The sequence below is a fragment of the Alosa pseudoharengus genome, unplaced genomic scaffold, assembly GCF_046254945.1.
Source record: "Alosa pseudoharengus isolate Yale_2024_CS ecotype anadromous, Long Island Sound unplaced genomic scaffold, YU_APseudo_1.1 YU_APseudo_1.1_scf_8, whole genome shotgun sequence".
NCBI classification, from domain to species: Eukaryota; Metazoa; Chordata; class Actinopteri; order Clupeiformes; family Clupeidae; genus Alosa; species Alosa pseudoharengus.
Window position 1 is genome coordinate 29,958,430 of NW_027468870.1, and position 27,149 is coordinate 29,985,578.

The window sequence follows — 27,149 nt, forward strand, 5'->3', positions numbered from 1 at the left end:
AGAGAGATGGACCGAGTGAGAGAGAGATGGACAGAGTGAGAGAGAGATGGACCGAGTGAGAGAGAGATGGACCGAGTGAGAGAGAGATGGACTGAGGGAAGGAGAAAGAGAGAGACAGAGGGAGGGAGAGAGAGAGAGAGAAATAGACAGTGTGAGTGAGAGAGAGAGAGAGAGAGGGGGACAGAGGGTGCTGCATAGATGACATGACGTCATGCTATTTTAGCTTTGATGCGCTCAAGTAGGCCGAGGGCTCTGACATCGTCAGCCATAGCTTTTCTTAGAAGATCTCCCCGGACCTCATGATTATTTCACTTCTTTTGCCTCTGCCTGGTTAGGTCAATTAGCATCGAATAAAACCAGAATACAGTCATTCGACTTTGATGTGGAGCAAGCCCCTTCACCTAGCAGCTAAACACATGTTCAGTTCAACTGTACTGAGGGCAGTACTGAAGTATAGCATTCATGCCAGACAATAGTCATGTTAGTGTATGAAATTAGGTGTGTGTGTGTGTGTGTGTGTGTGTGTGTGTAAGGTGAGAGAAAACAAAAGAGTATGTAAAAACCCCAGCTCTGATTTCTTCATCCCTCAAATGGTCATTTTTTTTTGTCTCTCTCTTCATGACTGCTGCCGGTGGGAGGGCTGAGTTGACATTGCCCAGTTTCCATGACAACGGCAGCTGCAGTGGATTTCATTTCCTTTCATTCGGGGCTCCGAGGCGGTGTGTGCTGTGCTGTTGGTCGTCAGCAGAGAGAGGGGGAGAGGGTGGGGATGGGGGGGGGGGGGGGCTGGAGAGGAGAGGAGGAGTGGCTGGGGGTTGGGGGATTGGTTGACTCGTTCGCTTACCAGATGGAGTCCTTTATTCCGGCAGAATAACTCTCTCTCTCCCCCCGCTCTCTCTTTCTCCCTGGATCTTTTATTCACAGTGAATGACTTCAGCACTGTGTGCCACAGAACAAAAGCAGAACAAAGAAAGTGTGACCACACCGCGAACACACACACACACGCAGTTACTTTGGGGGCTTCAAAAGACAATACTCAAGCTTTTTTGGACACACACTCACATACACACTCTCTGCCCTTCCAAGACATTCACACTGTCATGTAAGAAATGTGTAGGGTACATGGTGACCTGTTGTCGAGTGGGCAGTAAATGCCTTGAAGTCTCTGTGACGTAACAACCATTTGACCTTTCCTTATGAAGGCGACCTTAGGCACGGGCCATTGGCATCTGCAGGGAGCATCTGCCACAGCCACAGCAGAGCAGTGATGACCAATGAGATTTTTTTTTCTTTACTGTGCATACTGTTCACACCTCTCCCCGAGGTCTGCCTGGTAACAGTGAGAGGTGACGAAATGTAGGCGAGCTGAGCCAGAGGCCAGCCAACACTGGGCCACAGCCGGCCCTGATCAGAGCCACATGCCTCCCCAGACAGTTTGGGCACATGCGGGGCTGAGTGACTGACTAGTGATCTCTGCTTTCTCAAGGTAGTGATCACAGCCTTTACAGACTCAGATGGTTTGGGGTGAGTGGGTGACTAGTGATCCTCTCTGCTTTCTCAAGGAGAGAGAGAGTGAGAGTGACAGAGTGAACCCTACTGGTAGTGCTCTGGCTGTGTGCTAGCTGTTTAATGTCCAGATTAAGATGAATGAGGCACATGGCATTTCTTTCTATTGTGCATTGCTTATGAATATAGCATAAGTCTTAGGGCAGGCAGGCACTAGAGCATAGGAAGGCTTAAAGAGTGGAGGAGGTTTGAAGAGTCGAGGCTTTTGGCTTGGTGGTCATGGCTGTCAGTGACATTGAGCTGGGACTGTGCTGTGCTGAGCTGAGCTGTGTCAGATGTGATGCAGTGCTGAGGCTCTCTTCTCCCTGCTCCTCCCTGGTCTGGATGCTGGTTAATGGCCTTGATTGGCCGAATAATCATGCTGTCGGCATGTAAACGGAAAGCTTAACCCCACAGCAGCTGTGGGCAGCAAGAGCGGTCTCCAATACTCTCTTTCTCTCTCTCTCTCTCCGTCTCTCTGTCTCTCTCTTTTCTCTCACTCACTCTGTGTGTCCCTCTCATCTCATCCTTTAATGCAGTCTGAGCTACTCCACTGGTCTCTCTAAAGCGCTTAGGAGGATCGCTGGGATCTTAGCTGGGCAGAGAGGTTGGAAAAGTCAAAAATGGACAGAGGGCACTACTACCACATGTCAAAACCACCCGAGCTGAATTGCTGCAGAGACAGACATGCCCGCGGGGCATCCAGACACTGCATTTGCTCCATTATGCAAAACTGCACTGGAAACAAAAAGGTGTACGTTTTGTGTCTGACAAGGTGAAAACTCAACCTGCTTATCTGCTTCCTCATGCCCATTGTGTTAAGGTAGCGAGAGGCTGTCTGGCATGGCAGAGTGCTCCCTAACATTGCGCCGGGGCAGTGCAGCAGGTCTCTCCTCTGATGTCACTCACTGTTTTTCGTGACACTACACTAAGGGCATGCGACAGCAATCGCAGTGTCATAATTAGCATTTTCTGGAACTGATTGCAATTAAGATGCTTGACATGGCTGGTTGAAGGGTGCATTTGTATGTGTGTGTGTGTGTGCGTGTGTGTGTGTGTATGTCGTAAGTGCTTCGCTCTATACCCCGCCTGCTCTCCACAAGGGTGGGAAGCTGTTTCCGAGTATGCAGTTCTTTCACCGTCACCTTGGCAACCGTTGCAGAGGTTTGAGATGTCGGCCATTTTGTAATGGCGGTTGAGGAGAAAGGCATTTCGATGCCGGTCTTTTTCTTGTTCGTTCCCCTGAAGCATGGTACATGGCAGTTAGCTTTTATAGTCATTTTACATGACATTTGACACAACATTTTACATGACATTTGACCCTGAAAAAGCAGTGTTATCTATGTTAAAAAAAAAAATCATTATTGTTTTCTCGAGGCTAAATCAGTGTCAAATAAGAGAAAAACACTAAATCAGAAAATATACTTTGTGTGTTTATAAAACGTATAAAATGTGGCTACAGTTGGCACCAACAGACTCATCCCACTTGTGACTTTGTTTGCCGTCTGCCAGGCATGTGGCTCCTGTTGCTATTTATAGACTAGATTATGCTCATGCCACACTGACACCGTTCGCAGTGCTCTCCCGTTTTACCCAAGGTCCAGATGTGTGTTGTTCCCTGTGTTTCAGTCATCATCTTCCAGGGACCCCCCCCCCCCCCCCCCCCCATCGTCTATTTTGTCCCCTCCTCCCATCCCTCTCTTTTCATTTGCAGTCCTCAGGGACCATTCATACCCTCGGATTGCACGTGCATTAGAGAGCTTGATCAGATTTGAACAGCATGAAGAGTGTGTCCCAGAGGGCTTCTTCTCTCATGTTTTATGGAGCGACACGTTGCCCAGTAGGTCCCTTGTTTGTGTCCCACTGGTTTTCCCTGCTGCAGTGGGAAACGGTGCTAGTCGTCCCTCTCCCGCCTCTGCCTCTTCCGTTGACGTACGCTAGCGCTAAAAATGGATTTTTGGTGTGAGTGTGCGGAGGAAAAGGGAGTTAACGTCCTACTTCCCAAATCTCTGCAGAGCTTCCCTTTCAAATTGACTGCGATGTTTTTCCTTCCATGGTGTTTCTGAGCTGATTAAATGCTGGATGGATAAAATGGGTCATCTCCGATTTAGAGCTATATGGCTTCAAGAGCATGCATTATGCTGCTGCAGAGTCAGGCTTGAGATGGTGAGTGCAGAGGGAATAATCAACACAAAAGACACAAGTCATGAAAGTGTGAGGATAGATTATCCATTAGCTATCTCTATTATGATCAATTACTGGAGGATCAGGGGTACTAAGGTGAAGATGCCCTGTGAAATTGAAATGGAAGAGTAGCCTATGTGTGTGTGTTTGGAGGTAACATGTAGTTGGGATAAGGATTATGAACTCTATATTTTACTGTCAATGTTTAAACACTGTTTAATAAATATCAAATGATTAAGCATTGGCCTCAAATCCTTTTTAAATCATTAAGACACTAGTTTGGACTGTTATTAAACCCTAGCAGTAAATCCATTCGACCCCATTACGCACAAAAAATGCATAGCAAATGTAGGAACAACTGGACATCCCACAAAAAGACCAAACATTTTCAAAAGCTCCAATGAACTTTTATTTTGAAATGTCAGTGTTCAGGGAATAAAGAAAAACATAAACAAATAAACAGCAATATAAATATTAGCATATAAAATAAACGTGTAACATGAAGCTCTACGCATTTAATATGAAAGATATTACAGTATATTAAGTATTCCAGCAGAAGACACACATTAATATATATTTATATTCATTTGGACAGGGATGGCATTCCAGCAACACTAACAATTGATTGAAATTACAAACACAGAAAGGAGTACACAGGAATGAGGAAACACCTCAAAGACATTTTAGTGCGCTGTGTTATTCTTCAAAGTCTCCGTGATCAAAAAGAAGAAAACCAGAGAAGGACAAAGAGAGAGAGCGAACGCGATAGAGAGGAAAACACAAAAATATGCACAATATTTCACGAGCCTCAAGCCTACAACTGCGTGTCTTTTGCAAGAGTTTAAATTTGATTATTTACAGGTTGGTTAGTCTGTGGCCTAAATGCGCATTCTATAGCACTACACATAATCTAAAGAGGTTAACATTTTTTTTTTTCATCTTTTTTTATTTTAATTTTCTTAAAAATAGTCTAAACATTCCAGTAGATGCCAACCTGCTGGCTCTGAAGCTCATACGGACCGGCTATGTGATTTATATACATTAGGGTAGAGTGGTGGTGCTCTTGGGGTAGTGGAGTAAAAGGCAGGTGTCAAACATTCTGGGTTAATGTTACAAAAAAAAACACTAGGTCAGAGTGGATAGCCATCGTTTTTGTGTGTGTAGCCTGTTGGTGGCCTCAACTGCTGCCTATGTGGCAGGTATTGCCATAGGTGTAAATGTCACCAAAAGCCTATGTGTGCTGTTATTACAGTGCAAGTAACCACATTGTTACTCAAGTTTATGCAAGTGTTGTAGTGGTTGACGTGTAGCTGAAACGCTTTCCTCTGCAGCGAAAGGAAACCATCAATCCCTTGTGTGCTAGTCTGATGTTTTTGTTTTATTTTCTCTGTCAACATGTTCAGTACTCTTCCAATGTTCCTTTTTTTCTAACAACTCTAGATCTGGAGTTTCCCGTGTCTACTGTCAGTCCTACGAGAGTCTTGTCTCTATCTCCAGTTCACCCACCATTTAGTATCCACTTCCCCAAAACCCCTGCCTCCTTTTACCCAGTCCTTCTAATCCTAGTTCCCTAACAACTTCATATAGAATTTCCCCACAAGCACTTCAGGATAGTAGAGCTCTGTCAATTGGACCATCACTACCACATAGAACAGGCCCTGTTTGATTGGGCCAATATGGCGTAACACTAATCAAATGGTAAGATAGGTAACAAAAAAAACCATTCGATATCAAGCCAACTCTAATCCAAGGTTCATACAATACTTGGTGTGATGCACGTTCATAAGGTTAGAACAGTACATGCAGAGAGAGAGAAACCGTTGGGCTGAAGTCTAAATACAAGTGGAACAGTGCAGACTTCACATTGATCTCTTCTTGTCCTACTAAAATCTATGTTTGTCTAAAATAATCTTATAAACATGAGTTTGGTCTGGTTCTTGTATATGACTCAAACATTGAAGGTGACTCTTGCCATTAGTGTAACAAGCTCAAATTTAGATCATATCAATCCAGGTTCATAAAAAAAAATCTCTGCTTCACTGCATAGTCTTAATGGGTCTAATTCCTTAGGTTATCTTGGATCATGCAATTGTCTTGAGCTATGGCACATCCTCTTCGAGTAAGAAGTCTAACAAAACATTGTCATTCTTGTCACCACAAGAAGCATCTATTTTTCATTTAGAAAGGAACATTAAAAGCCTTTACATGACAAATGACCTGTAATCATTCTTTAGTCTTTATTTTCTTCTTTTTGTTTACCTCACTCAGTAATATTATCTTACACAATAGGGATACACGTCCCTGTTTTGAACTACAGGTCTTGAAATACCATGTGAATACATCTCCCCTATCACATGCAACCCTCACCTTAACTGAAGATTGAAATTGCTGTTCAAAATATGAAGTCAAGCCCAAAGAGCAAGATAGACTGTATACATACGACTAAATAAAGACAGAAAAAGGAAAAATAAAAAAAGGACAAAATCTCTAAACAAAGTACAGCATAATACTACAACCTCAGTGCCTGAGGTTCTCTTTTTCTGAAGCTTTTTTTTTGTTGTTGTTGTTTTAAAAATCTCAAACAAAACCGTGAAAGAAGAACGAAGCAAACGCTAACACACCGTCAGGAGTAGATAGAGAGACATATCAGATCACGTTCGGGCCATATAGCCGCCTCCAACGCCATGCCCCCTCAGCTTACTTCTTGTCCTTCTTGGTGGACTTCTTCTTGCTGGCAGGGGTCTGGGCAGCCTTGGGGACGTCCACGGGGGGCATGGCCGCAGGCGGGGGCAGCGCCTGCTGGGGCTGCTGCTGCTGCTGCTGCGGGTTGGCCGTCAGGGTGGCCGTGCTGCCGGGGATGTAGACGTTCTGGCGATAGTCGGGCATGTACTGGGCGTTGTAGCGGGGCCCCAGGGTCGCCGTGGCTTCATTCACTGCTGCAGAAGACAACAGCAGTGGAGATGGGGAGAAGGAAGAGAGAAAGAGAGAGAGAGAGAGAGAGACAGACAGATACAAAGAAAGAAGATAGATAGATAGATAGATAGATAGATAGATAGATAGATAGATAAAAAGGGATGAAATATATGGGTAGAATATATCGAGAAAAGAGAACACAAGAAAAGGAAAGAGAATGAAAGATGAATGAGAGGAGAGGGGGATGTGGAGAAAAGAGACGCAGGAGAGGTTATAGCAAAGGTGTTTATGGGACACACAGGCTCATAATTCACAGGCACCAGTCAGCGCAGTGCTGCATTGCAGCTCCGGCAGAGCAAACGAGATTTGTTCCCAGGAAGCGAGCCTCCCCTCCCCCAGCCCATCACACAGTGCACACACACACACACACACACACACACACACACACACACACACACACACACACACACACACACACACACATACTCCCACTCATCAGTCAGCCATGACCTCCTTCTTTCCCTGCTTCTCTACAATGCAATGTACACACTTGTGCACGCACACGTACTGAGAACAGGCAGTTAATTTCATTTGAGGTCTCCACTCCATATGAAACAGAAATAGCCACTTCTAGCACATTCTGTCTTGGGGGTGGCTTTTAGTCCACTAAAGCTAGCAGCAATGCTAGTAGCCTTTGAGCTTTGTGCTCATTTCTCTAAGAATCCTTGTCATGGTGGTTGAATTCTGTTGCAGAAACCAGTGTTAACCGCAGTGTTAACCAGTGACCTCACACACACACACACACACACACATACACACACACACACACACACACACACACACACACTTGGAAAGACAGTGAGAGTTTCAGGCACTGAGTGCAGCTGTGTGGAATGAGAACAAAGGGTTCCCTGTCCTTACTCTCTCTCCTCCAGTCAATCTTAAGTCAATGACTGCTCTCATGAACATACACACACAATGAGCACACACACACACACACTCTGTGTGTTATCTATGTGTGTATCTTCTAAGCTCTCCGTGCTCATGCAGACAAGATAGCACAAAGGGAGGAAGAGGCAGTTCACTGATAATGAGATGTGAGGAGACCAGACTTGTTAGTACTGTATGTAGACTGGGTGGCGGAGGATGGTTCAGTAACAGACCTCCACTTATTGAGTTAGAGACTCGCAGCCTCCATCAGAACAGAATTATCCTGTGAGCCTTGTGTCCGCTCTAGTCTGTGTTTCCGTTCAGTCTTGCAGTCATTATCTGGCTGTATTTTTCTCCCTCTTTGCCTCATATACTCAAGCACACACACACACACACACACACACACACGCACACTCCCATTCCCTAAGCCCACAAGCTCTTTTTTTCCATTTATCTTCCTCCCATCCCTGTGATCTGTGATGGAGGCACACTCACCGTTGGCTCCGGCCATGAGAGCTTGGAGCTGCTCCGCCTCGGTGGGGGGTTGTGGCCAAGGTCCAGTGCCGGCAACCACACCTGCTCCCTCAGGGAGGGGGCCCGCTCTGGGGGAGAGAGGATGGCTGGTTAGAGGGATGCTTGTGTGAACACACACACACACACACACACCAACAGCCAATGTTTTCATTTCTCCAATTGTTTGCACACATATGCACATTTAAAATATGATGAATGAGGTGATTTATGTTTTTGTTTTAGCAGCGGTCTTAGCTTTGAGCCAAGACAATACATGTGAGCGTCATCAGCAGCATCAAGACACAGGGAGCACACGCATGTTAGACACACACACACACACACACACACACACACACACACACACACACACACACACACACACACACACACACACACACACACACACTCCTACCTAGATGACTAAAATAACCAGTCCACTGTTGAGGGCAATGTCTAAACTGCACATCCTATGTGCTTTGTAAACCACCTATTATTACACTATACCTTTTACCAGAGAACAGTCTACTTTGTATGATTAACCCAGAGATCAGTCAGTCCACAATATTACACACACACACACAGAAGAGATAAAACGATAGAAAGGAAGAGATAAAGTGAGAGAACAAGACGGGTAAAAGAGAAAAGAGAGCGGAGAGGGCACCAGAGATGGCAAGAGAGAGTGAGATACCACAGTAACATGGAAGTCTATACTAAAGAGACTAGGACAAGCTAGACATCTCCAACTGAAAGCCTACAGACCTTGTTGGGAATGCACAGGCAAAAACAGATCTATGCTACACACAAGACACACAGCTCGATATACACAACATACAGCGAGCCATGTTCATCTATGTACTGTTTGTACTGCTACATCTGATAAAAACAACAAAAACACATAGAGAAGACTTACACATAAACTAAATGCATCGCTCAGAAGTATGAAATCAAAAATGAAATGTCGACTGTGGACTCGCTTACAGAAAACACACTAGCAGGTTCTGGGTAGAGAGTATGTACCCACAGCTTAAACAAACACAGGCAACAGACAGTGGGCTTCACGCTTGACAGAAAACAGCCAAGCTTGGGGTAGAGACAGAGCTCTTTAAAAGAAAAAAAGCCGCTTCAGAAGAAAAAAAAAATGACTCTCTTTCTACCACAAGCCAAAAATCATTTGCACACAGCCTGCTAGTCCTACGCCACTCCACTCTACCTCGATTTTTCGTATGGGGTCCATCTCTGTTGAATGGTGTGGAACCTGTGCTGGCTGAAACACAAGGACAGGGCCTTTCAGCCTCGCTGTTCCACGCGGGGCACATTGATAAAAGCATGAGCAGTGTCGGCCTCATGGTAAACCGGCTAAGGAAGCTATACCATAGGCTCTGAGATTGGTTGGTCTATCCTTCATGTGAATTTCGCAGGTTTGCGAAGAAGTTCACTTGTGATAGATGTCTAAATACAAACTTTACACTATTGTGCTAAGCTGTATGTATCAAACATAGACTGAAACATTTATGCTTCAAATACTTCCTAAACATGTTAAATCCAGTGAAAGTAATGCATGTAGTTCCCTGTTTAAGAGCCATATCTCATACTGAAGCGGGTCTGTTGTTCTGACCAAACCACTTGTAAAATCTGTTGGGCTGTAACATCCATGACATTATGTAGAAATAAATTCACTCACACAGATACAAGAACAGCATGACCCATAAAATTAATTGGTTTTGAAGGGCAAGTGGTTCTGGAAGTCAGATTAGGGCTCTCAAATGTGAGTGTGCTATGTACTGAAACAGACTTCATCTGGATATTGCAGTGTGCTTGATGGATATCTCTCATTGATCCAATTTAAATTGTTTCGATAAAATGTGTCAGACAGCATTTCTGTGGTTGTGACTGTTAAACAACTCACCCGCTGGGTCCAGGTCGCTGGTTCGGTGGAAGGCGCCAGTCATTGTTGGGTGGTTTTTGCTAGAGGAACAAGAAAAGAAAACACTATTTAAAAACTAAATTCTATAGACATTTTAAGTATGCTGGTCCAGTCATTTTTATCAGGTCCGGATCCTTGCCGTCTTGAATGCTGTGATGTCATAAAGGTCAAACACATCTAGAAGGAAAGCATTTATGAGGTCACAATGAGAAATGACTGCAGTAGCCGTAACAGTAGACTGTAATGGAAAGAAAGAGAGTGAGAGGAAAGGACAAGAGGAGAAAGCAAAGCCAAGGCTGCCTGCCCGAGAGAACATGCCACAGAGGGGATGAGAGTGTGAATAATTGAAGGAGCTATTCTGTTGCTGCCACGCCTGAGTTCATTTACAGACAAGAATGGACACATCCTGGGCAAAAAAAACATAAGTGAACACAAAGCATTTTCCCCTATCCACCAGGCCATGTATTACAACCTTTCTAATGCACTTATACTGATAGTCCAGTTCAGTTCGAACTGACCCAGTCTCTCTGCATTTTAGCTCAAATGATAGCTAAATCCTCTCTTTCCATGAGTCCAACCTAGTTCTGCTTGCACAGAGAGCAGCACGTGTGGCATTAATGCCCTGCTCTACTGATCCCTTAAACCCCAGACAGGATTACACACCCCGCTCGCCATCCAAACCACCAACTGAGTGTGTGCTATCCGCATGAAACTCAATGGCTCAGATTCACTGGTAGTCTGGGAGAAGCCTTTCCAAAGGAATGATGCCTCTTACTATATTCCAATTGTTATAACAAGACCTGACATCAAAAATGTACTGCAAGAATTTCCTTAATCAGTGGATTTTTTTTACAAATTTTCAGTGCTAGTTTCTACTACTGTTTCTGTCTTATTTCTCTCAAAAATGTTGCGCAACTGACTAGACACCTAAAAATAGTGCTCTTTCCTAGAAGAGTGTGCATTGCTGTATTTAGTCAGTGAATGAGCCAACCAGGGGGCCTGAGTCAGAAAGCTGAGGGCAGCAGGGATTGAGTCACTGAGGCCACTGTACTGGTTACACAGATAAAAGAGGTCAGTAAGGGTGATTGAGCCGGATGATACTGTGGTCCCAGAAAAACAACACAAACACACATGCACGCACTGACTCACCCACACACACATAATGCACAACATACTCCCCCTCACTCTATGTGATGGCGAAGAAGACAACCCGTGCTCCAACTCCCCCGGACACACACACACACACACACACACACACACACACACACACACACACACACACACGTACACCACAGGTAGAAACTTGTGCACACAAACCATGTGTGCACTGCTGTGAGACACAGTCTCTATTTTGTTCCAGGAAGTGCACTAGTTTTTTTGTGAGCCCCCTCAGGCACCTTACATATTTAAGGGATGCTCTACTGCACTACATTATAACTATTTATACACACACCCGTCTCCCAAACATCACAGCATATTTCATTTATAACATGTAATGGTCTCATTCTTTTGGATTGCCCTGCTCTATATCAGAACTGCTGCACATTTAGAGGGAGAGAAAGTTTTTGGAGACTTGGGGTTGTCGTGCTCACCTTACTCACTGAGTTAGCAAACAGTTTCTTGGAGAGGCTCATGCGCCCTGCATTCTGACTGGTAACCGGTGACTTTACGAACACAAAGTCGCTCACGCTGGATAGTGTTGAGTAGCAGGGCCCTAAAGTGCGTTTATGTGCATCCTTGGAGTCTCCCACCACCTCTATGTATCTCATGGGCCCGTCCATGTTGATCTGCAGGTGGAGGTCTTGGTGTCTGTGTTTGTCAAGGGCGTGTTTGGAAAAGAAGGTGTATCCGAAGCAGGATAGTTGGCCGCGGTGTCTGAACCAACGCACCGCCAGCAGCGCAAAGGTCAGGAATGACACGACGGAGACGCAGGACAGGGTCAAGATGAGGTAGAGGGTCAGGTCCGACCCGGGGGTTTTTCGCGAGAAGGCACTGCGACGCTGAGAGGACACGTCCGCCACCTTCTCGACCATGGTCACGTTGACAGCCACGGTGGTGGAGATGGCGGGCTTGCCATTGTCCTGCACAAGCACGATGAAGCTGAGCACCAGGCCGGCCTCCTCCTGGGCGAGCTTGCGGGCCACACGCAGCTCTCCTGTGTGGGCTCCGACGTGAAAGAAGTCTGCGTCGGGCCCGGAGAGGCTGTAGAACAGCCAAGCGTTGTGACCGCTGTCGCCATCCACACAAACCAAACGCTGGACCAGGTGGCCCACGCCTGCAGAGTGCGGCACGGTCAGTTGCAGGATGCCGTCCGTGGGCAGCGCCGGGTACAGGACGGACGGAGCGTGGTCATTCTCGTCGAGGACGAAAACATGCACGGTGGCGTTTGAGGTGCGCGCTGGACTCCCTGAATCACGGACTTGCACGTGAATCTGGAAAGCATTCATCTGCTCGTGATCGAAAGGGCGCATGGCATAGATGTGGCCCTTTTCAGCATTGATATACACATAGGAGGACACAGGAGAACCACGCACCTCAGTGTCCAAGATAGAAAATGTCAGACTACCATTCTCACCCAAGTCTGGATCTGATGCAGACACTGTCAGAATGGGAGTGTTGGGGGCATTATTCTCTGCTATTTCCACTGTGTAGGAGGCCTGAGTAAATAGGGGGGCATTGTCATTTACATCTGAAAGGCTCAGCACAAAAGACTCCTTTTGGAAGCGGGAAGGCGAGCCAGAGTCTGTGGCCATAACAGTGATTGTGTATTCAGCCACAGTTTCCCTGTCCAGTGGGCCATCTGTCATGAGAGTATAGTGTTCCTCGAATGGAGGGCTCAGCTTGAAAGGCAAGCCTTGGGGAATTTCTACACGGACTTCACCATTTTTACCTGCATCCTCATCTTTTACTGTGATTACAGCAATGACAGTGCCTGATTCTACGTCCTCTTTAAAGACGTTGGAGAGAGAGTTAATGACTATAGTCGGCGTGTTGTCATTTACGTCCATGATTTCTACTTTAACATTGCAAGAACCTTCCATGGCGGGCGTTCCGCGATCCCTGGCTATGATGGTGATGTCATAAACATTTGCTAGCTCGCGATCCAACTCGCCTTTTACGTGAAATTCACCTGTTGCTGAATCCACGCTAAACAGTTTGAGAACGTCCTGGGGAGTGTATTTATCAAATAGATATGAAACTTCCGCGTTCATACCATAATCTGAGTCGGAGGCATTGATTTGTGTGACTAGGGCCCCGGGAGGAGAGTTTTCCAACACACTCACTCTCTTAATGTGGTGGTCAAAGACAGGCGCGTTATCATTGACATCCAGGACGTTCATATGAATTAGAGTGGTACCTGATTTGGCTGGATTCCCGCCATCCACAGCAGAAAGGACCAAAGTAAACGTGTCCTGCTTTTCTCTGTCGAGTGGTTTGTCCAAAATTAAGACTGGGTATTTGCTACCATCGCTTTTTGTTTGAACGTTTAAAATGAAATTCGCATTAGGGCTAAGGTCATATATGCGTAAAGAATTGACACCAACATCCAAGTCCTGAGCACTCTCAAGCCGAAATCTCGTACCTGGAGCAGCAGCCTCAGACACCTCCAATGTGGTGTTTTTAGTCTGAAACTGTGGCGTGTTGTCATTGACGTCCACGACATCCACTAAGACACGGTGCATTTCCATGGGATTTTGTAATATTACTTTGAAACGCAGAGAACATGCAGAACGGCTTCCGCAAAGACGTTCTCTATCAATAGTTTGATTAACAACCAGCGCACCATTAACAGCATTAAAATCAAAGAATCTGGAGTTTGGTTCCGAAACAATGCGTGGGTTCCTTCGGTGGATCGTTTTAATTTCTATACCCAAGTCTTTAGTTATATTTCCGACAACAGTTCCAGGCGTTAATTCCTCAAATACGGAATAGGAAAAGTCCGCTGCACTTGCTGCCAGGAACAAAACGGGAAATAAATACAGAATCCTGTGTCGGCATGCAGTCTCCATCTCCCAGATGCTCCTCTCCATGTCTGAATTGTATTACAATAGAATCCACAACAAAACACTTTTTCATCTCAACTAATTGTCTATAGAATTATCTTAAATTATGCGCACATGATGTGCTGAAAACCTACACACTTTACCTATTTTTATACCACCCTGAACTCAGGAAAACATTATAGGGATACGTAAGTGTGGTTTGGCTCAACCTCACTAAGCGTGTGTAAGTTTAACCAGACTGAAAACTGAAACAACTGTTGGTGGAGTGGGTGTTGGGGTTAGAGGCATAGTTTGGAACAAAGGACATGCGATCCTATTGGAGGACCGATCTGAACTTCTCTCAAAAGAATAATAATAGAGTGCTCCTACTTTTGAAGGCATAACATCTGCTCTTAGCGGGAACGCGCGCACACTCTCTCTCTCTCTCTCTCTCTCTCACACACACACACACACACACACAAACAGAGAGGGAGAGAAAGAGAGAGAAAAAAGAGAGAGATTTCACCATTAAAGGTCTGTGCAGTTCCTCACCTGTTGACACTCAAAAGTCCATGCACTGTCTGGTAATGATGCATCAAGCCCGCGCAATGTGTCCTTGAAATCAAGAGTGCTACTGGGCTTGACGAAAGTTAAGTCACTAAACTCCGACATTGGGGACAGATAGGACCCAAACGACTGACTCTGAGACATCATGTCTCCTCCCAGAACCTCCACATACTTAATAGGCCCGTCAGTGTTGAGCTGGATCTGTAGGTTTCTGTTGGGATTCTTGTATCCGTCAGAATCTCTTCTGATGCAGCAGCTCGCATTACCTCTACTATTTCTAGCACACTTAATAAGTAGTATGAAAAACGTCAATAAAGACAATACAGACACTGATGCTAGCGACAGGATCAAATAAAAAGTGATTTTACTGTTTTTCTTGTCTTTTTCTGTAGCTTTCTGTCTGAAGTCTGAGATGGGTTCGTGTAGTCCGTCCTCTATCAGTATGTCCACCGTGACTGTGGTGGACTGGACTGGCTCTCCATTGTCCTTGATCTCTATTAGCAGTCTCTGAGAGGCGTCATCCTGCTCTGAAACAGAGCGTTTAGTCCTCACCTCTCCAGTATAAAGATTCACAGCGAACAGGGACGAGTCTGTAGCTTCCGCGAGTCTATAGGAAATCCAGGCGTTGTGGCCTGAATCTGCATCCACTGCCGTCACCTTGGTAACAAGGTGCCCCATTTTGGCAGAGCGGGGCATCCTCTGATGAGATACAGAGCCCATGACCGAGGAGGGGTAAATGACAGCGGGGATATTGTCGTTTTGATCGTGAATAAAAACATGAACGGTGGCGTTGCTGCTAAGTGGCGGAGAACCCTGATCTTTAGCTTGCACTAAGATCTGGAACACTTTTATTTTCTCATAGTCAAAAGCATTCATGCTGAAAATACTACCATTATCTGCATTTATGTAGACATACGATGAAACCGTTATATCCTGGACTTTCGATTCTAATACAGAATAGGTTATTTTCGAATTCTCCCCAACATCTGCGTCTGATGCAGATACCGAATATATTATTGAACCCGGTGTGTTATTTTCATTCATGTAAACGTTATACGAAGACTGAGAAAACTTTGGCGCATTATCATTAACATCTAATATTCTTACTGGGATTATTCGTTGGCTACTGAGCGCAGGGGAACCTAAATCTGATGCAGATATCTCTATGTTATATTCAGGAAATGTCTCACGGTCTAAAGGCCCATTAGTCACCAATGCGTAATTGTTGGAGAAAGAGGGCTTTAGTGTAAAGGGAACTTTCGCTGGAATGTTCACCGTTACTTTACCGTTGTCGTTTATGTCAGGGTCTCGCACTCTAATCAGTGCCACCACTGTCCCGTTTGGCACGTCTTCCCTTACCGGACTCGGCTGTGAGGTGAGTATAATCTCGGGAGGGTTGTCATTCACGTCGACTACGTCAATCTCAACAGTAGATTCTCCCTCCATTTCAGGAACCCCTTTGTCTCTGGCAATTACAGTTATTCTGTAAGTATGTGTGGTCTCATAATCAACCACTCCATTCAGAGATATTTGCCCAGTTTGTGGTTCTATCTGAAATAAAGAACGCACCGAATCAGGGGTGCGTTTGCCAAATGAATATTCAATTTCACCGTTGGGACCATCGTCCAGATCGGTTGCTTCCACCTTGAGAACTGACGTACCTAATGCACTATTTTCCCTAACCGTAGCTTTGTATAAGGTGCTCTCAAACACGGGGTTATTATCATTGATATCAAGGACAGTTATTACGATTTGTGATGTTCCAGAGTTAGCTGGACTGCCTCCATCTAAGGCAGTCAGTAGTAAGTGATGCACTGCTTGCTTTTCACGGTCTAATAATCTGTCTAGCACTAGCTCTGGAACTTTTCGTCCATCCCCTAGAACTTTCACATTTAATTTAAAATGGTCGTTTTTGCTTAGTGTGTACGACTTTAACGAATTACTTCCAACGTCTGGATCTTGTGCACTCTCCAGAGAGAAACGCACACCCGGAGCCGTGGATTCTGCTATTTTTAATGTGTGCTCCTTTGACTGAAAACTGGGAGAATTGTCATTTATATCCTGTATTTCTACCTCAACTCTATAGAGCTGAAGGGGATTCTCAATTATAACCTCTAATGGTATAGTACAGCTATTGCTATGGCTGCATAGCTCTTCTCTATCAATTCTGTCGCTTACCAGCAAATTCCCTCTCCCTAAATCCACAGAGAAATGCTCAGCCTCTGAAGCTATACGCAATTTACGATCAGAGATTTCACTGACGTCCAAACCAAGGTCCTTTGCAATACGTCCAACAACAGACCCCACGCTTAATTCCTCTGGTATAGTATACCGAATATGTTGAGCTGTTGTAGTCGTCCACATAAGAAATAAACGGAGCCATAGCTCTAGTATTACTCCAGAGGTGAATGCCTTGCTTGACATCCTCGTTATCTCCCATCAGCACATTATCTTGAATAAAAAACAAAATGATTACATCCAGGGTGGTTTAACTGAAAAATGTTAAAGACAAGAACTGGCCATTCCCGATTGAAAATACATTTATATCCATTATGATTCCCAGCAAGAGGAGCGACCGCCTTTCTCTCCACATTCTAATCATTGTTGGGTATACACGACTGAGGCTGGGGGAGGGAGTAGATCTCTTTGTACAGTCGAGCACGCCATTGGTGCAAATCTACCATCTGTATAATCCAATAGCAACGGAGACATTTCTTAAAGAAACCGCTCATAGAGCTACACGATAAACCAGAAACAGAATGTATAAATACGCGTGTGCATCGTGCTTATCACATATTACACCAGCCGTTTTGTTTGTTTAAAATAAGACAACCTTTAGGATAGTACACCTGACTGACCATATATTAGATGCTGATTACCCAACCAGTGTCACACAGCATTTATTATCTTTGTGTCTAAAACAAACGAGATTCCTACAGCGATGGTCACAGAAGCACTTCAGTTGCATTCAGACAGTCAAGGCGCATGGATACGTGTCGCTGTCCAAAGATGTGGTGCTGAAAATCACTGAACTGAAAGGAATGACGCACACTTCACGCTGATGGTAAAACCTCATTGTGCTAGGACTGGATTACTACAGCAGTTGATGAGTTGTGTTTATGAGTTTGTGTGTGTGTGTGTGTGCATGCGTGCGTGCGTGTGTCTGTCACTACAATATGACGATCACTGCCATGTCATAGTGTAATAATGCATATTCATTGTAACAATGACAAAGTTCAAGTCAAATCACGTTTAACTCTCACCTGCTGACATTCAAACGTCCATGCACTGTCTGGCAATGACGCATCAAGCCCACGTAATGTATCCTTAAAGTCAAGCGTGCTGCTAGGCTTGACGAGAGTTAAGTCACTGAACTCCGACATTGGAGACAAATAAGACCCAAACGACTGGCTCTGAGACATCATGTCTCCTCCCAGAACCTCCACATACTTTATAGGCCCGTCAGTGTTGAGCTGGATTTGTAGGTTTCTGTTGGGATTCTTGTATCCATCAGAATCTCTTCTTATACAGCAGCTACCACTGTCTCTGCTGTTTCTAGCACACTTAATTAGAAGTATGAAAAAAGTCAGCAGAGATAATACAGACACTGATGCTAGTGATAGTATCAAATAGAAGGTGATTTTACTGTTTTTCTTGTCTTTTTCTGTTGCTTTTTGTCTGAAGTCTGAGATGGGTTCGTGTAGTCCGTCCTCTATCAGTATGTCCACTGTGACTGTGGTGGACTGGACTGGCTCTCCATTGTCCTTGATCTCTATTAGCAGTCTCTGAGAGGCGTCATCCTGCTCTAAAACAGAGCGTTTAGTCCTCACCTCCCCAGTATAAAGATTCACAGCGAACAGGGACGAGTCTGTAGCTTCCGCGAGTCTATAGGAAATCCAGGCATTATGGCCCGAGTCAGCATCCACAGCCGTTACCTTGGTGACGAGGTGCCCCGTCTTAGCAGAGCGGGGCATCCTCTGATGAGACACAGAGCCCATTATTGTGGAAGGGTAAATGACAGAGGGGGCATTGTCGTTTTGATCTAGGATAAAAACATGAACGGTTGTATTGCTGCTCAGAGAGGGAGATCCCTGGTCTTTCGCTTGAACAATTACTTGGAATAATTTTATTTTCTCGTAGTCAAAGGAGTTCATACTGTAAATACTGCCATTTTCCGCGTTAATATAAAAATAGGATGAAATCGGAGTGTCTTGAAATTTTGAATCTAGAATGGAATAAACAAGCATGCCATTTTTATCTTGATCACTATCCGTCGCCGTCACTGAAAATAATGACGATCCAGCTGGGTTATTTTCCTTAACATACACGTTATAGTAACGCTGTGAGAACACTGGTGGGTTGTCATTGACATCAGTGATTTTGACTGGTATGACTTTGCTTGTTTTAAGTGAAGGAAAGCCATTGTCATTGGCAACTATTTCTACACTGTATTCCGGATTTACCTCTCGATCTAATAGTGCATCTGTTATCAATGAGTAATGGTTATCAAATGACGCTTTTAATTTAAACGGATAACCAGGGGACACTTTCACATCTACTTTGCCATTGTCGCCAGAATCCAGGTCTTTAACGTTTATCAAAGCAACAACAGTTCCAACGGGCGCGTTTTCATTCACCGGCCTGGGCTTTGAAGTTAATATGACCTCAGGCGCATTATCATTTTCATCAAGGATGTCAATCTGAACCGATGTATGGCCTTGTAAAGCCGGTGTTCCTATGTCTTTAGCGCTCACATCGAAAGTGAATGATTTACTTGCCTCGTGATCAATTTCGCCAATGACCGTTACATCCCCAGTGTCAGCGTTTATACTAAATGCTTTTCTCACCGATTCAGGGGTCCGTGCCCCAAATAAGTATCGCACCTCTCCATTTACACCTTCATCTATGTCAGTTGCTCTCAAGGCTATGACACTGTAGCCGAGATTAGCATTTTCTCGCACAGATCCTTTGTATAAGGACTGATCAAATTTTGGCCTGTTGTCGTTAATATCTTGAACTATCACTCTTATCACTGATGTCCCAGATTTTTCTGGGTTTCCCCCATCAAATGCTGTCAAAACTAAGTCATGTACAGACTGATTTTCCCTATCTAAAGGTTTTTGTAATACCAATTCTGGAACTTTTCTGTCATGTCCTTGTTTTACATCCAATAGGAAATATTCATTTTTATTTAACGAGTACGATCGTAAACTATTACTGCCTACATCAGGATCTTCAGCGCTTTCCAGAGAAAAACGTGACTGTACACTAATTGATTCAGGTATATTTAATACACTCTCCTTTGTGTGAAAATATGGAGCGTTGTCATTTATATCTTGAATATCTATCTCCACTCGGTGCAGTTCTAATGGGTTCTCAATTATAACTTGCAAGGGCAACACACAAGTAACGCTTTCTTCGCATAAAGACTCCCTGTCTATTCTCTCGTTAACGACCAGCTCACCCTTTACCAAATCCACATCGAACTGCTGTTTTCCAGTCTCCGAGGCTATCCGTAACTGGCGATGTGCAATATCTGCGACTCCCAAACCAAGGTCCTTGGCGATATTTCCAACCACGGAACCTTCCTTCAGTTCCTCCGGGATGGTATAGCGTATTTGAGCATTAACTGCATTCCACCAAATGGCAAAATAAAAAAGCCAAGGCACCCGCAATCTCCAAACACGGTTATTCCTGCAGTAGTTCATTTCCACGAAAAAACAGTCGAACTCCCCATTTACATACGTATCCTTCACCCTAAAATCTAGAAGATTCTCTATCCAACCATGATAGGAACATTGGACCGAGACTCTCTTTTGGACCGATCGACATTTTCCATCCGTGTGTGCACAAGCGTCTCTCCTACACTCATCCCTGATGGGTTTACACTTCACTGTGAGGGAGGGAGTAGATCTCTTTGTACAGTCCTGCCAGCTATTGGCTCGAGCCGAGTGCAGCCCCAAACCAATAGCAAACGAGCAGCCTCTTAAAGTGGAACTACACTTCCAACATGCAGGTCTATGATAAGAGAGGGCATGGAAGTCTATAGCTCACAATCTCGGTTATCTGAGACTTGAGAAAGAAAAGATAAACTTGAGAAAGAAAAGATAAAATACATACAAAGTGAGAAATGAATGACTGAATAAACACACAGACTCAAAAATGTCCCAATTTTCTGCTGGCGAGGAGTCCTAGGGCTTAAGGTATACATGCCAAACACTGCAGTAGCACATATACTCCAAGTAAATAGAGCTGTAATCAGCAGATTTGATTCACTAACTCATAGGCAGCAAGTCCTTTTTTACAATTAAGAGCTTAATTGGCAGCTACTTGATTGCTTCACAAGGTTTGCTCAAATTATTCCTGAACGGCCTTGTCCAGGACTAAAAGTGCAACTGCAGAGGACAGTAGGTTGCTAGTGACAAAATGTTGGCTTTCAGTCTCAAACCTTGTCTTTCTAAATGAGGTGTTTACTCCGTCCTGGCTCTCGCCTACTATTCACACAAGGTATGTCCCCAAAACTAAATGGAGACTAAATGGAGTGGAATGGAAAGCATCATCATGTTCTTATACAAACACATGTTTACATACATGATCAATCAGTTGAAGCCTATCAACACTGTGTGTCATGAACAGCTGGTTGATAGACAATCACCTCACATTTGTATTTTCATCCTGTTTTGAGTGTTTCATGTTCTGCATGTGCTGCATGTGGATGTCATAAGATATTGGATGTCCCAATGTCCCTCTGGATAAATTAAGTATCTGTCTCTATCTATCGATCACCGCCCTGTTGAAGCAAACTTGTCAGTAGTGGATTTAGAAACATTTCTGTAAAGTTTGTGAAAAGTATGTCACAGTAATCAACTCTCAAACAACATTGATCTCACCTGCTGGCATTCAAAAGTCCATGCACTGTCTGGTAATGATGCATCAAGCCCACGTAATGTGTCTTTAAAGTCAAGAGTGCTGCTGGGCTTGACGAGAGTTAAGTCACTGAACTCTGACATTGGACTCAGGTAGGACCCAAACGACTGGCTCTGAGACATCATGTCTCCTCCCAGAACCTCCACATACTTAATAGGTCCGTCAGTGTTGAGCTGGATCTGTAGATTTCTGTTGGGATTCTTATAGCCGTCAGAATCTCTTCTAATGCAGCAGCTAGTATCCCTGTTGTTTCTAGCACACTTAATAAGTAGTATGAAAAATGTTAACAAAGATAATACAGATACTGATGCCAAAGAGAGGATCAAGTAGAATGTGATTTTACTATTTTTCTTGTCTTTCTCAGTGGCTTTCTGTCTGAAGTCTGAGATGGGTTCGTGTAGTCCGTCCTCTATCAGTATGTCCACTGTTACTGTGGTAGACTGGACTGGCTCTCCATTGTCCTTGATCTCTATTAGCAGTCTCTGAGAGGCGTCATCCTGCTCTGAAACAGAGCGTTTAGTCCTCACCTCTCCAGTGTAAAGATTCACAGCGAACAGCGACGAGTCTGTAGCTTCCACAAGTCTATAGGAAATCCAGGCGTTATGGCCCGAGTCTGCGTCCACAGCTGTTACCTTAGTGACGAGGTGCCCCATTTTAGCAGACCGGGGCATCCTCTGATGAGACACAGAGCCCATGACCGCGGAGGGGTAAATGACAGTGGGGGCGTTATCATTTTGATCCAGAATAAAAACATGAATGGTGGCATTGCTGCTAAGAGACAGAGAACCCTGATCCGTGGCTTGAATTATTATTTTGAATAATTTCAGCTTTTCGTAATCAAAAGAGTTCATGCTATAGATTGTCCCATTATCTGCGTTGATATAAAAGTATGACGACGCCGAGATATCTTGGAATTTCGAGTCGGCAATGGAATATACTAATTTTGCATTCTTGTCCTGGTCTTTATCTGTCGCAGTTATTGAGAACAATGACGACCCAGCTGGACTATTTTCCTTTAGAAACACGTTGTAGTGAGTCTGTGAGAAAACCGGTGGGTTATCGTTGACATCCAGCACGTCAACCTTAATAATTTTTGCTGTTTTCAACGACGGGGTTCCAGCGTCTGATGCAATGATTTCAACTTTGTATTCTGGTGTTAGCTCGCGGTCCAATAAGGAATCGGTTACTAAAGAGTAGTGTTTATCTAGAGACGGTTTTAAGGCAAATGGAAAATTAGTAGATATGCTCAGATCAACTTTGCCATTATCACCAGAATCCAAATCTTTAACATTAATTAATGCCACAACAGTGCCTATGGGCGCGTTTTCTTCAACGGGGCTGGGTAAAGATTTTAATATAATTTCTGGTGCATTATCGTTCTCATCAAGAATATCAATTTGCACGGCTGATTGCCCCTCTATTTCAGGAGTCCCTTTGTCTTTAGCAATAACGTCGAAAGCATATGACTTGCACTCTTCGTAATCTAGAGTTGCAATCACTGATATTTCACCCGTGTCAGGATTTATTCCGAATGTCTGCTTAACGGTATCAGACGTATGTGTGTGGAATGAGTACACTACTTCGCCATTTAGACCCTCGTCCAAGTCAGTAGCTTTTAACTTGATAATAACATGCCCGATTTCTGCGTTTTCCTGCACATATGCCTTGTATGTTGCCAATTCAAATTTGGGTTCATTGTCATTAATGTCTTGCACGTTTATATTTAGCAGCATTGTGCCTGTTTTTGCTGGACTGCCCCCATCCAAGGCGGTCAATACAAGTTGGTGTGACGATACAGTCTCTCTGTCTAATGGCTTTTCAACAATCAATTCTGGAATCTTTTCTCCATTTTTAAGAGATTTTACATTTAATCGGAAATATTCATTACTACTTAATGAGTAAGAACGTAAATTATTGCTGCCGACATCGGGGTCACTTGCTTTATCTAGAGGAAATCTTTTACCTGGTGTCATAGATTCAGCTATATTCAGTATGTTGTCTTTTGCATGGAACTCGGGGGCATTGTCATTAATATCTTGGATATCTATCTCTATGCCATGCAGTTGTAAAGGGTTCTCGACGACGACTTGCAAAGGCAACAGACAAACATCACGTTGCCCGCACAACTTCTCTCTGTCTATTCTCTCATTCACCACCAACTCACCCTTGGTAAGGTCCACGTTAAAATAATTGTTACCAGATTCAGACGCTATCCGTAATTTGCGGTTTGTAATGTCAGCCAAATCCAGACCAAGATCCTTTGCGATATTTCCCACTACGGATCCTTCCTTTAACTCCTCTGGAATGGTATAACGGACCTGGGCTTGCACATTATTCCACAAGAACACAAAAGGTAAAATCCACAGTGTCCGCCAACTCCACCCGCGAATGTGCAGAACGCGCTTCATCTTTCAGACGTTACCGTTTTCTGTCACAACGTCTTCATTTTTTACCAAGGAACCTAACCCTTAGCATAACATTAATGTTTTAAATCAGAATAATATGTTTTTTTTTTTCATATAGGCCCTAACCATTTACTCTATCGATGTGTACGCATTCTGTCCGACCACAGCACTGAGCATTGTGCTTGTTACAAAGCTGAAGGGGGGAGGGAGTAGATCTCTCTGTACAGTCTCACATGCTATTGGATTAGCTCCCACAGCACAGTAGACCAATAAACATAAGACAATCTCTTAAAGTCGTAGCAACCTTTATGCACCGGGCTTGGATACATCCATATTGCTTGACGGTGATAATTTCGTGTTAGGCACTGAATCATCAAGATACTAAGATATATATATATATACAATGTGAGAAATACATCATACCACTATTTGTCCACCACGTCTTAGTACAAGAGCTATGAAATGGTGATGATCAGTCACGAGAAGTCACACTGCAAGTGTAGTGTCGCTGTCCGCAACAAGAGTGCTGAAATCACCATACACATGCGCACACAGAGACACAACACGCAGACGCACTCAAGCACAACCACTCAAATACGCACACCCATACCCAGTATCAGGACACCATAAAATATAATCATTCGGAGTAAGAAATGGGCTTCTGTCATGTGTAACTAATTTGATTAAAAAACTGACTGTAGTCTGACAATCCTTTATAAGTAAACCATTCTCTTACCTGTTGACACTCGAACGTCCATGCACTGTCTGGTAATGACGCATCAAGCCCACGTAATGTATCCTTAAAGTCAAGTGTGCTGCTCGGTTTTACGAGAGTCAAGTCACTGAACTCAGACATTGGAGACAAATAAGACCCAAACGACTGGCTCTGAGACATCATGTCTCCTCCCAGAACCTCCACATACTTAATAGGCCCGTCTGTGTTGAGCTGGATCTGTAGGTTTCTGTTTGGATTCTTGTATCCATCAGAATCTCCTCTAATGCAGCAGCTAGCACTGCCTCTACTGCTCCTGGCGCATTTAATTAACAAGATGAAAAACGTTAACAACGACAACACAGACACCGAGGCTAACGACAGGATCAGATAGAAAGTGATTTTACTGTTTTTCTTGTCTTTCTCAGTGGCTTTCTGTCTGAAGTCTGAGATGGGTTCGTGTAGTCCGTCCTCTATCAGTATATCCACTGTGACTGTGGTGGACTGGACTGGCTCTCCATTGTCCTTGATCTCTATTAGCAGTCTTTGAGAGGAATCATCCTGCTCTGAAACAGAGCGTTTAGTCCTCACCTCTCCAGTATAGAGATTCACAGCGAACAGAGAAGAGTCTGTAGCTTCCGCGAGTCTATAGGAAATCCAGGCGTTATGGCCCGAGTCAGCATCCACAGCTGTTACTTTGGTAACGAGGTGCCCCGTTTTAGCAGACCGGGGCATCCTCTGATGAGACACAGAGCCCATGACCGCGGAGGGGTAAATGACAGCGGGGGCATTGTCGTTTTGATCCAGAATAAAAACATTAACGGTAGCGTTGCTGTGAAGAGATGGAGAACCCTGATCTGTTGCTAGAATAGTTATTTTAAATAATTTTATCTTTTCATAGTCAAATGTGTTCATGCTATAGATTGTTCCATTCTCCGCGTTGATATAAAAGTACGACGAAGCTGGAATATCATTAAAATTTGAGTCAGCGATTGAATACAATAACTTTGCATTCTTGTCTTGGTCTTTATCTGTCGCAGTTATAGAGAACAACGATGATCCTGCTGGATTATTCTCATTTAGGAACACGTTGTAGTAAGACTGAGAGAAAACCGGTGGATTATCATTGACATCTAGCACTTTAACTTTGATGATTTTACTTGTTTTTAAAGATGGCGTTCCGGAGTCTGACGCTAATATTTCGACATTGTACTCTGGCGTTATCTCGCGGTCTAACAACGAATCGGTCACTAATGAATAGTGTTTATCAAAAGATGGTTTTAATGTAAATGGATAGCCAGGAGAAATGTTCAGTTCAACTTTACCATTGTCACCAGAATCCAAATCTTTAACATTAATTAAAGCTACAACAGTGCCTTTGGGCGCATTTTCTGTGACGGGGCTGGGCAAAGATTTTAATATTATTTCTGGTGCATTATCGTTCTCATCAAGAACATCAATCTGAACAGACGAATGCCCTTCTAGTTCAGGAGTTCCTTTGTCTTTAGCAATGATGTCAAAAGTATACGACTTACACTCTTCATAATCTAAAGCTGCAATCACTGTTATTTCACCCGAGTCTGGATGTATTCGAAATACCTGTTTAATTGTGTCAGCGTTGTGTGCAGGGAATGAGTATTCTATTTCACTATTTGGGCCTTCATCCAAGTCGGTTGCTTTTAATCTAATGATGGTATGCCCAATTTTGGCGTTTTCCTGCACATCTGCCTTGTATGTCGCCAATTCAAATTTGGGATCATTGTCGTTCACATCTTGGACATGTATCTGTAGCAACAATGTTCCTGTTTTTGCTGGACTGCCCCCATCCAAAGCAGTCAGCACAAGCTGATGTGACGATTCGGTCTCTCTGTCTAAAGCCTTTTCTACTATCAGCTCAGGGACCTTTATTCCGTCCTTAAGATTTTTTACATTTAAGCGGAAATAGTCGTTAGTGTTAAGTGTGTATTCACGTAAACTGTTGCTGCCAACATCTGGGTCACTTGCTTTTTCTAATGGGAATCGTTTACCTGGTGTGGTAGATTCCGCTATTTTTAGAACAATTTCTTTCGTGTGGAAGTCGGGGGCATTATCATTAATATCTTGAACGTGTATTTCTATGCGATGTAATTGTAAAGGGTTTTCAACGACAACTTCTAAGGGTAAGACACAAATAGCTTTTATCCCGCATAACTTCTCCCTATCTATTCTGTCATTCACCACCAACTCACCCTTCGCCAGGTCCACGGTGAAATAATGGTTACCAGATTCAGAAGCTATGCGTAACCTGCGGTTTGCAATGTCAGCCACATCCAGACCAAGATCCTTTGCTATATTTCCTACAACAGATCCCTCCTTTAACTCCTCTGGGATGGTGTAACGGATTTGGGCATGAACATTATTCCACAAAAACAAAAAAGGTAAAATCCACAGCGTCCGCCAACTCCACTCGGGAATGAACAAGGGAGGCTTCATCTCTCTTATCGTTCACCGTCGAAATGTTGCTTTATCTTTTATCAAAGAACCCATTGTTTAGCACCTTGCAATTC

General features: G+C 44.0%; 6 protein-coding genes across 10 annotated transcripts in view; all 6 read right to left on the reverse strand.

Annotated features, from left to right (window-relative positions):
- Positions 1 to 4,132: 4,132 nt before the first annotated feature.
- The window catches only part of LOC143112540 (protocadherin gamma-A11-like), a 143,869-nt gene continuing 120,852 nt past the window's right edge, over positions 4,133 to 27,149 (reverse strand). For 3 of the 5 annotated variants that reach the window (XM_076274807.1, XM_076274808.1, XM_076274810.1), the window contains exons 2-5: positions 9,992 to 10,050; positions 9,296 to 9,349; positions 8,068 to 8,174; positions 4,133 to 6,665 (exon numbers count right to left, since the gene is read on the reverse strand). In XM_076274807.1, the coding sequence (XP_076130922.1) occupies positions 6,427 to 6,665; positions 8,068 to 8,174; positions 9,296 to 9,349; positions 9,992 to 10,050 (459 nt within the window). In that variant the 3' untranslated portion in view covers positions 4,133 to 6,426. The remainder of the gene's footprint in view (positions 6,666 to 8,067; positions 8,175 to 9,295; positions 9,350 to 9,991; positions 10,051 to 27,149) is intronic. The other 2 variants (XM_076274809.1, XM_076274811.1) reach the window with 1 other exon arrangement.
- Positions 11,539 to 14,040, reverse strand: LOC143111911 (protocadherin gamma-C5-like). Its single transcript, XM_076274161.1, has one exon. It carries the CDS (start codon positions 14,038 to 14,040, stop codon positions 11,539 to 11,541), a length of 2,502 nt encoding a protein of 833 aa, XP_076130276.1.
- Positions 14,521 to 16,983, reverse strand: LOC143111912 (protocadherin gamma-C5-like). The gene has a single exon (XM_076274162.1). It carries the CDS (start codon positions 16,981 to 16,983, stop codon positions 14,521 to 14,523), a length of 2,463 nt encoding a protein of 820 aa, XP_076130277.1.
- LOC143111913 (protocadherin gamma-C5-like) lies at positions 17,796 to 20,267 on the reverse strand. Its single transcript, XM_076274163.1, has one exon. The coding sequence runs from the start codon at positions 20,265 to 20,267 to the stop codon at positions 17,796 to 17,798; it is 2,472 nt and encodes an 823-aa protein (XP_076130278.1).
- On the reverse strand, positions 21,423 to 23,894 carry LOC143111914 (protocadherin gamma-C5-like). Its single transcript, XM_076274164.1, has one exon. The coding sequence runs from the start codon at positions 23,892 to 23,894 to the stop codon at positions 21,423 to 21,425; it is 2,472 nt and encodes an 823-aa protein (XP_076130279.1).
- On the reverse strand, positions 24,368 to 27,075 carry LOC143111919 (protocadherin gamma-C5-like). The gene is made up of 2 exons (XM_076274166.1): positions 24,588 to 27,075; positions 24,368 to 24,417 (listed from the first exon to the last, which is right to left on the reverse strand). Exons 1-2 carry the CDS (start codon positions 27,073 to 27,075, stop codon positions 24,368 to 24,370), a joined length of 2,538 nt encoding a protein of 845 aa, XP_076130281.1.

Excerpts from the sequence above, each read along its gene's own strand:
- LOC143111911 (XM_076274161.1), bottom strand. The coding sequence starts at position 14,040 with ATGGAGAGGAGCATCTGGGAGATGGAGACTGCATGCCGACACAGGATT.
- LOC143111912 (XM_076274162.1), bottom strand. The coding sequence starts at position 16,983 with ATGTCAAGCAAGGCATTCACCTCTGGAGTAATACTAGAGCTATGGCTC.
- LOC143111913 (XM_076274163.1), bottom strand. The coding sequence starts at position 20,267 with ATGAACTACTGCAGGAATAACCGTGTTTGGAGATTGCGGGTGCCTTGG.
- LOC143111914 (XM_076274164.1), bottom strand. The coding sequence starts at position 23,894 with ATGAAGCGCGTTCTGCACATTCGCGGGTGGAGTTGGCGGACACTGTGG.
- LOC143111919 (XM_076274166.1), bottom strand. The coding sequence starts at position 27,075 with ATGAAGCCTCCCTTGTTCATTCCCGAGTGGAGTTGGCGGACGCTGTGG. Across the intron at positions 24,418-24,587 it reads TAAAGGATTGTCAGACTACA|CACTCTTGTTGCGGACAGCG; the intron begins GTCAGTTTTTTA and ends TGGTGATTTCAG.